This window comes from Rattus norvegicus, chromosome 6, assembly GCF_036323735.1.
Source record: "Rattus norvegicus strain BN/NHsdMcwi chromosome 6, GRCr8, whole genome shotgun sequence".
Taxonomy (NCBI): domain Eukaryota; kingdom Metazoa; phylum Chordata; class Mammalia; order Rodentia; family Muridae; genus Rattus; species Rattus norvegicus.
Window position 1 is genome coordinate 75182073 of NC_086024.1, and position 9929 is coordinate 75192001.

Sequence of the window (9929 nt, forward strand, 5' to 3'; positions counted from 1 at the left end):
GACAAATATGGGTCTATTTTCATTTTTCTACATACAGACAGCACCTCATGCCATTCTATTTGCTCTTTCTCATGGTTACAATCTCAGTATGTGAGCTCTCAGCTATGGCTCCAACACTATGCTTGCCTGCTTTCTGCCATGCTCCCACCACGATGGTCATGGAGTAATCCTCTGACTCTAAAAAAAGCCCCCAATAAACCTTTATTTTATAAGTTCTCTTGGTCATGGTGTCTCTTCACAGCAATAAAAAAGTAATTAAGATAGATTTCAGTTGTATAAATTCTGAAAACTCATAACTTTTAGGTTTGCAGTTCTCTCCTCTGACCTTGTACTATTTTTTTAGTATTTGTAATTGTTTTTCATATTTATTGACTGATTTTGTTATTGATTTGTGACACAGTGTGTCACTTTGTGTGTGTGTGTGTGTGTGTGTGTGTGTGTGTGTGTGTTTGTGCGTGAGTACACGCAGGTCCAAGGACAACTCCTGGCAGTTGGTTCTTTCCTGCGACATGGGTCCCAGGAATTGAACTGAGATCATTAAGTTTGGAAGCAGGTACCTTTACCCCCCTAAGCCATCTTGCTTGCTGGCCTCATCTTTGTATATTGAAAAGTACCTTTGCTCAACAGTGTTTCTTGTTTCTTTACCCCTCTGTTATCTGTAGAGCTTTTGGCCTCTTGGACTTTGCTCTTTCTTTGCAAGTTATTTCCCAAGATTCTGACTTATGAATAGTGTCTACATTAATGATTTGTTGGTTCTACAGTGAGAGATTACGTTACTAAATATCAATATCAAATAATACAGGGTTCTATACTACTTGTCTAGGAGAGTAACAGCCACATTGTTATCATAAGAGAATAATTTCATGTTAGACATTTACTCTTGGTGGTCAGAGCTCACTGTGGTTGGCTGACTATATAGATTCCAACCTTTAGTGTGCAGACTTTGCTCTGAAGATAAAGAGTCACGACAGCTTCTGAACACTGCAGTGCTTAGATAAAGACATGTTCTAGAAATACAGCCTTGAAGAAGCTTGCCAAGAAGGTGGGAGCCATCCGAATGAACATGTATTTAAAGTCTATCCCAAGGTACCTTTTCAGAATGAAAAAATGTCTTTTCTAGTAACTCTCCCCCCTCAGAAACGACTCTTGTTTCAATAAACTAAACAGCTGTGGGTCTCAGGGCTGCACAGGTTGCTCAGTGGTTAAGAACCCTGGCTTCTGAAGGATTTGGGTTCAGTTCCCAGTCACCCACATGGTGGCCAACAGCCATGCATTTATTTTCCCTACTCTGCCTGTCCCTTCCAATAATGCATCGGATTTTAATCATCTATATGCCCAATTGTGTATAGGCAGAAGTTGGTAAATAGTGGAATCTCTTTTAAAAAGTTTACTACAGAGCTGTTTTCTTCACTGGATACATATCCACAATTAGCTCAGGTCAGACCCTATTCTTCCTACTCTGATACTTTGAAGATAGTGTGGACTGGAAAACATTTAAATTTAATTTACTAGGGCTGGAGGAAACTAATGTTATTAGTGTCCAGACATGGGAGTATGGTAGCCTGTTACATGTGGCAGTTTGAGGACATTCTGGGGAATTGTTTGGAGAGGGTATGTGAGCACAGTATGTGGAGGTGAAAAAACTAGGCTCCAACAAAAAGGTGGATGTGCATGACCCAAATGGAATGGGGTCCCAAATTAAACCACGTCCAGTGCTTACCTGATTCATAAACACACCACAGTTCTAGCAAGGGCTTTTGCTTTATACGTAAACCATATATCAGGTCCTCTGCAATGTTGGTCACTAAGAGTGAAAGTCTGACATTTTCTCTTGTTAACAGCAGTGAGGTTGTTATTCTCCAAGACAAGTGGCATAGAATGCTGTAGTATTTGATACTGATATTCAGTAATGTTTATTCCTTCACCATAGAACCAAAAAATCATTAGCATAGATATTATTCATAAATGGTGTGTCTTTTTTTTTTTCATTTCTGGTGAAATATCCTCTAGTAAAGCTGCCATTCACTGTGGGGAGGCTTGGGATGAGAGACCTATCAGGGACCGGCAGAACAAAGGGAATTCCAACATTTATAGATTGTAGAGAGGAGGGATCCCTGAGTTTAGCAGGCTTATGGAAGTGCTACATAGAATGGAGGGCTGTAATTTAGGGAGCTTATCCTATTGTCCGAGCCCCAGCTCAGGGTGCAGCATGCCTATGTTTAGCAGCTTAGGGGAGACCCTGCACAGGGTCTGTTGATGGCTCAGGCCCCTTGTGGGCAGCCTCTGTGACAGACAGCAGGCCGCCTTTTTTTATAGTGAGAAGCAACGAAGGAATGATAAAGGTGTGGTTCATTCTGCTCTTCTTAAGATTTTAAAATAGTGTGTGTGTGTGTGTGTGTGTGTGTGTGTGTGTGTGTGTGTGTGTGTTCTAAACCATAGACCCAGTTCCCTCATTTTCCTTCATAGGAATGTGTTCAAAACATCAAAACCACATGTTCCACCTTACATATAATATTTTCTACAAGTGGTTCCCAGTTCCAAAATTGAAATATTAAAAAATACTTCTGGAGGGTGGAGAGATGGCTCAGTAGTTAAGAGTAAGCAGTGATGGGCTGGGGATTTAGCTCAGTGGTAGAGCGCTTACCTAGGAAGCGCAAGGCCCTGGGTTCGGTCCCCAGCTCCGAAAAAAAGAACCAAAAAAAAAAGAGTAAGCAGTGATTAGAGAGCCTCAGTTGGATTCCTGGTACCCACAACCACCTGTAACTCCAGTTCCAGGAGAGCCTCTAGCCTTGAGGGCCCCTGCACTCATATGTACACATCCATAGACAGACAGACAGACAGACACTTATAATTAAGAAGAAAATAAATCGTTAAAAATAGCTAGGAAGTATATTGTTTGAAACATTCTAAAAATCTTAGAAAAACTGAGGCTGAAGGCATCCAAGTTAGGGGTAATTCTGCTTGTGCCTAATTTAGTAAGTGAACCAATTAACTGGCCAGGAGAGAAGCAAAGCCTTAATCAAGGTTAATTTCAACAAGCCTTACTATAAATGGTAGAGGACAGAGACGATTCTGGCGTATTGGATGACTTGCAGACAATGACTTGTCTTTCTTTCTGCAGTGCTGTGAAGGTAAAGTGCGTATGCTAACAGCTAAACTGATGCCACTTCCTCCAAGTCCTCTCTTGTTCTTGTTTATTCCCTGTCTGCCATTTTTTCTAATTAACAACCTCACCTGCACTTGAAGTGCCATTCTCCACAAGTATCTCAGGCAATTTTTGTAAGGAGAATCGCTTGAACTCTATCTAGGGCTGTGAGTCAGCATTTTACCTAGGCATAAAATCAAAATGATTTAAAGTAAGTAATGCAATCTCTTTTGAAAGACATACACATGTCCTTGGAGAAGCTTTAGGAAAAATTGGAGTTTCTAAGCTTATGAATAGTTTATTACATTTCAACAACTGTATTGTGAATCAATAAAACAAAAGCTAAGGACAATGAGCTCAAGTTATCGATTCTTAAGTTTCAAAATAGAACAGTAGGAAAGCTATGAAAGTGGGGGGGTGGACTTTGGGGTGTATGAGCAATAGGAATCTAAAGCATCAAAACACAGGCTAAGAAAGTCTAGGACACAAGGAAGACTCCAGCAGCTCCCTCAGATGTCTAATTCCGGTCATTTACTTTTCACTCTAAAAAGTATCTTAAATTTTTAATATTTATTAGTTTTTTGTTTTTTCAAGACAGGGTCTCACATATAGCTCTGCCTACCCCAGAACTCACAATGAAGTCCAGGCTGACCTTGAACTCACAGAGACCCTCTAGCCTCTGCCTCTGTCGTGCTGGAATTAAAGGCACATGCACCACTATGCCCAGCATAAATATTTAACGTTTTGTTTTAGGAGACAGAGTTTCTCTGTGTAGTCCTGGCTGTCCTAGGACATATAGACCAGGCTGACCTCCGACTCACAGAAATCTGCTTGCCTCTGCCTCCCAAGCCCTGGAATTAAAGGAATGTACCACTCTATGCCAAGGTTGGAGCAAGGATTTTCTTGCCTAAATATGTTGCAGATCTGTGTCTTCAAGATGAATGGAGGGAGAAAAAACAAAAACAAAAACAAATACAAAACAAAACAAAAAAAAACTAACTACAGACCAGGTCGTTTTGTACAGGAAGCGGGGTGGGACGGAATTTTTCAAAACTCAATGAGGTGCGTGTACGGTCCATTGGTGTCCAGCTTTAACACTTGCCTGTTCCCGTACGTGCCGTGCGCCACTGCAACCCCCGCTTCTACGCACTTGCTGTTGTTGGTCACGGCTTTTTCACACAGACACACAAACTGGGAGTACAGCTCTAAGCCCTCCTCCTTCCCAGAGTTTGAGTGGTATTGCATACTCCGTCCTTTCACCCTGCCCCCGAGGGTGGCCTGGGGGATGATCAGAATGTCGCCAGGCAGATCCAAGATGGAGACATGCTTGCCGGTTTCCGTTTCACTTAACTTCACGTTTAACAGCGTATTGACTGAATAAAGAAGAGAGGCAAAGCATTTTTGAAGCGAAAAACAAACATGAAGAAAACCATCAATCTTTTAGTTGGTTATTAAGTTTCATATTTAAAACCTAGCTTTCTTTTTTTTAAAGATTTATTTATTTTATGCAGATGAGTATACTGTGGCTGTCTTCAGACACACCAGTAGAGGGCATTAGAACCCATTACAGATGGTTGTGAGCCACCATGTGGTTGCTGGGAATTGAACTCGGGACCTCTGGAAGAGCAGTCAGTGCTCTTGAACTGCTGAGCCATCTCTCCAGCCCCAAAACCTGGTTAGTTTTCAAACCCAGTCTGTAGATGTTAAAAAGGGTTTCACTAAACAACACAGCCCACGCACAAAAAATACAGAAAATTCTGAATGCTATACAGAAAATACCAAGGTGCTTCACATATGATCTGGCAGGTAGGTCACCGATACAAAGTTCATCCCAGAAGACCTACATTCAAAGAAGTAGCCAAACCCTGGAACCTCAGACATTGTTGCCTATGGGGGCACATGAATGTCTGTCTCTCTGCGCCTTTCATTTCATAAACAAATCCATTAGTTAAATCCCACTAGTGAACCAATGGTTTTGTAATTTCACAATTTAAGGTAATACTAACATGGACTAACATTTTATAAATAAGACCTATTGGGAAAATGTAGAGGTGAAACTCATTATTGCAGATGAAAAAGTAAACAAAAGATACTGGCAGCGTATATGTACATGAATGTTTGTGTAAGTATATGTATATGTGTATTGCATATGTAAATAGGAGGCCGGGGAGAAGACCTGGATATTGAAGGTACTGATTACTCTTCCAGAGGATGGAGATTTGGTTCTCAGCACTGACATGACAGCTAACAACTCTCTGACTGCAGCACCAGAGGATCTGATGCCCTCTATGGCCTGCCTGTGCAGGCAACGTGTGCACACGGTACACAGACGGGCAAACCAGCCGTACACATAAATACAAATAAAATTCCGCCTCTCTCAAATCCAAAACAAAAAGCCCCTGGCAATACTTTCATAAGGATTATAAGGCAGTTTATCCAAACCACCACAAACATCCACGTGTACTTAGAAACCTACACTAATACTATTTCAATATTAACCATTTCATTAACCTTTTGGTCTATATCTACACTTAGGTTCCCACTCCCTCTACAAAGGTAAAAATGAACTCTTCTTATGAAGAACAGGATGAGTAGCAAAGGAATTCTATAAACCTTATAATCTCAGTATGGCCGGTAGAGGAAGACAGACCTCTGTGAGCAGCAGCCCAGCCAGGGCTACATAGACTTTATTTATTTATTTATTTTTTAATTTTAGAAGGCATGCTTTTCTGCTTCAGTTGATTTCAGTTACTGGACATCCTGAAGTAAACATCAGTAAGGACTTGGTGTGACTTCCTACTCCACAAGTCATGCACTTAATCTGGTAAAAATCGGTTGGTTCCGAGTCTGTGCTACGAGCCCCATCATTTTTCATTAACTAACATCTCTTTAAACTTTTTTAACTCTCTGGTGCGAACAGGTACCGTGGGCCAGCAGCCCTGCTGACTGATCTCAGGAAGCAGGAAGTCTCCTGACACTCCATGCCCATGGAAATCATGATTTAGCTATTCAGGCTCAGACTCCTAACTTAGCAATTCTGGATTTCTGGCAATGAGCAGCAATACCATTTTATTAGACTTTCGTATACCTCCCTCTACTGGCTGTAACTGAGTACTCTCACATGCATATGCAGAAGACGGTACAAAGAGAAATAGAAGCAAGTTGAATTGAAATGAGACAATAATTAATAGTGTGGTAGAATCTTAAAGACTGTAAGACAGGTTATTCATCAAATACCTCTGATAGCACAGACAGGAAGTCAAGCTTTGACAGATCCCTGATCTCAGTACAATTATACTGAAGATGAACTGAGGAAGATTCTACACGTTTTTATTTTAGCTATGGTATTCCAGATTTCATGGACACCACTGGTTATACTACCGATGTATATAAGGCTTGACTGGAAAGGTCTGAAGCATGAGTAAGTATGAGGCAGGCTTTAAGAGAACCTCCTCATACTGGCTCACTCATGGAACAGAGTAACATACAAACTAACCTCTCCATAATAAATGGCTATTTTGCTTGTACTTCAACCTGCTGAATCTGATTCTTAGTCATACAGTCCTTTACTGTGAAGGGTAAACTTGCTAAACTAGTCATTAAAAGACTTAGGGTGGCGTCCTCTGTGTTTTCATTCACCACAATCTTACACATGTATTTAGAATGACCTCATAAAGAAAAAGACAGAAGCACAATGGTTTAGTCACTAAGAAATGAAATGCCGGTTGGGTTTCATGGGTTTATTTTACCTCATGATTAAGACATTAAGATCATAACCCAGCTTTGCAAAGTCAATCTCTGTCTTTTTGACAGATATCAGGCTTTCTCTGTGTATCCCTGACTCACTGTGTAGACAAGGCTGACCTCGAACTCAGAGATCCACCTGCTTCTGTCTCTCAAGCGCTGGGATTAAAGGCATGAGCCACCGCTTCCCAGATACAAATGACCAACATTTTATTTTTGTACTTGGAAGACTCTTACTACATCCCTGTGGACAGCAAAGATGACCAGGGTAAAATACTAACTTAGGAAAACAAGCAGAATGTCTAACACCTCAACATCAGGATCTCACAGAAACCCTCTCTTACACAAGGGGCTTCATTCCACATCCTAAGCCTTCAAAGGCTCCTCGTTATCCTCTAGATTCAAATGTCAAACTATTGGTGACTAGCTTTCTAGCCTTACCTCTCACGCAGTCCCTTCTTAAGTACCGTTTTCATGCTCTGACAGAGCTGTCAGCAAAGTTTGAAATATAAGCATATGATTTCCTCTGTTGGTTTGACTTTTGGCTAAGGGGTCATCACTGGGTTATCTGTCCCTGAGTTTCCCTTTTATTACTCTGCTCTTCCAGAGGTCCTGAATTCAATTCCTAGCAACCACAAGGTGGCTCACAACCATCTGTAATGAGACCTGATGCCCTCTTCTGGTGTGTCTGATGACCGCTATAGTGTACTCATATAAATAAATAAATAAACCTTAAAAATTTTTTAAAAATTATTAATTTACAAAGAATTAGGTCTTATTACAGCATTTTCGTTTTCATTCAAGGGTTTAGGATATAGTGCAGTGGTGGAGCACTTTCCCATCATGCTCTAGGCCCCAACTTCAGTACATAGCACTATGGCACTATAGCAAAACAAAGTGAAAAAGTAAAAGTAAAATAAATTATGCTTCTTAGCTAAGGTTATATATAGGTCAGTGTAGAGCATTTGCTTAACATGTGCAACCTCAAGCCCTTAAAAACAAAACAAAATCCCACTGAAACCAACACAGTGTGGTTTTGAATATTTTGGTTCATTTGCTCACAAGTAGCTCCTATCTTTGCTCCTTTATTCGTTCTACATCATAAGGGATTTTGGTACAACATTCTTACGCCCCTCTCACTGTGAGAAGAGAAAAACCACATACCCATTTTGGGAAGAAGTTCTGTGTTGGCTCCCTTGAAGAAACACACATAGATCACCAATCCTCTCCGAATCTGCGAGAAATTACCACAGGAATCTCAGATTAGGAAAGACTCCACAGAGAAACAGCTCAATGGGAAACATTTCAGTGTCTGTAAGCACGTGGGCTAAAAGCCGAGGGAGCAGAATAAGGAGAGTCTTGGATTCTAAGTAAATCATGAGAAACAAAACAATTTTTGCCAAGTCTTAATCACCAAGCTTATTTAAAAGAATACAGCAAAACCAAGGGCAGTCGAGATTACAAGCCACACCTGTATTGTTTCTACTGTGTCAGCAGAGATTTCAAACAGCCGCCCCCACACCCTGCCAGGCCGACAGAAAGGCTGATTTATTCAACATCAAATGATTCTTGTCATACCACGTGGGGCTGTTAAATAAGCAACAGTATCATTGATGTCTTCTGATGTTACTTTTTATTTTCCCCTAAATCATTTATTTAAAGAGAGTGGTATTTCCACATAGGGTCTTATCTTATTTTGACAAACTCCAGGAACTGTTCAATTGCTGTTATCGTGGTCAGTGCCTTAAGTAAATCCAATGATTAGGCTTTGAAAATTACATTTATGATAAGTTCTATAGGAAAAGGTTGGTTGTTATCAGGAATATACACTTACTCATTTTACATGACTTGAATATTTGTTTACTAGTTCCTGTAAGACAGACTACAAGAAAATGAACGAGTGATAAATGACTTTGTCGCTATCACTGAAGGAATCGATTCTATGTTAATTTCCTTGACTCACTTGATTCAGAAGCCACCACAAAGATTAAACGAACTAGTAAATGCAAACTAATTAAAACAGTGTTGAGCTCACGGTAAGTATGACACAGGTGTTTATCAAATGCTATATAAAAATAAATGGAGAGGCAGACACATAGTTTATTTCATGCTTTAACTTCCAAGGCATTTTGCATGCTTTATACATGTTTGGGACTCAATTTAACCGTTACTAGCATTAACATTCAACCTCATCTTTCTGGTTCTAATGGTTTTCTGTGTAAATAGAACTCTGCACTCATATCTGAATTATCTGGAAAAGAGTTTAGTTTAACTATGTGCACTCGTGTGTCTGTGTATAATGGCAGGTGTCTGTCATACCTAGAGGAGGCCATCAGATCCCATGGAGCTGGAGTTACAGGTGGTTGTGAGCAGCCTCACATTTGCAGGATAATGGAATCTAAGTATCTACTGGGGGTCAATGAGATTCCCTAAAGATTCTGAGAACCGTTCGGCGATGTGGCTTACGCTGTTACCTCAACACTTAAGATACTAAGGCAGAAAGATCATCCGCAGGCTGAGCGCTACAGAGAGAACCAGTCGGGCACAGGCCACCACCAGAAGCAAGTCCAAAGAGACAGCTAGGCAGCCCACTAGGATGGGTAGACGGAAAGGGACAAGCTCTTTCTCCCACGATAGATGACAGGAAGACCGGCATGGTTCCGCGGATAGGGCCGGGAGTTACCTCCACCCACTGCGCCTCCGCGTCTCCATCGGCCGGGCGCACTTGCAGGCGAGCGTGCAGGCACTGCTGCAAGAGCGCTCGAGCCTGAACCTCACGACCGCCGTCCGCCATGACGCGGGTCCGCGCTGCGCATGCTCGGATAAGCTCCTCCTATTGCTCGTAGCTCCACCCTAGGAAGGCGGGGCGTCTTTCTAGCTGTCAGGAGTCCCGGATGTAGAGTTGAGTCCACAGTCCCTCGGAGGATTTTTGTTTAGAGATCGCCCCCTCTCTTTTTAACTTAATCTCATCTTCGAATACCTACCTTGTTTTTAGTTTTTTCTTGCAGGTAGGGTCTCATCGGGCCAAGGTTGGTCATAA

General features: G+C 41.4%; 1 protein-coding gene across 3 annotated transcripts; it reads right to left on the reverse strand.

Moving 5' to 3' along the window:
* Positions 1–3423: 3423 nt before the first annotated feature.
* Positions 3424–9702, reverse strand: Dtd2 (D-aminoacyl-tRNA deacylase 2). Of its 3 annotated transcripts, none has more exons than XM_039112630.2 (3): positions 9364–9545; positions 8054–8123; positions 3424–4518 (listed from the first exon to the last, which is right to left on the reverse strand). In XM_039112630.2, the coding sequence occupies exons 2-3, from the start codon at positions 8055–8057 to the stop codon at positions 4193–4195; spliced, it is 330 nt and encodes a 109-aa protein (XP_038968558.1). In that variant the 5' UTR covers positions 8058–8123; positions 9364–9545; the 3' UTR covers positions 3424–4192. The 3 variants fall into 3 exon arrangements, with proteins under 3 accessions (XP_038968558.1, XP_038968559.1, NP_001102451.1); XM_039112631.2 differs by lacking the exon at positions 9364–9545 and adding an exon at positions 9209–9333; NM_001108981.1 differs by lacking the exon at positions 9364–9545 and adding an exon at positions 9573–9702 and having other exon boundaries at positions 4096–4518.
* Positions 9703–9929: the final 227 nt, after the last annotated feature.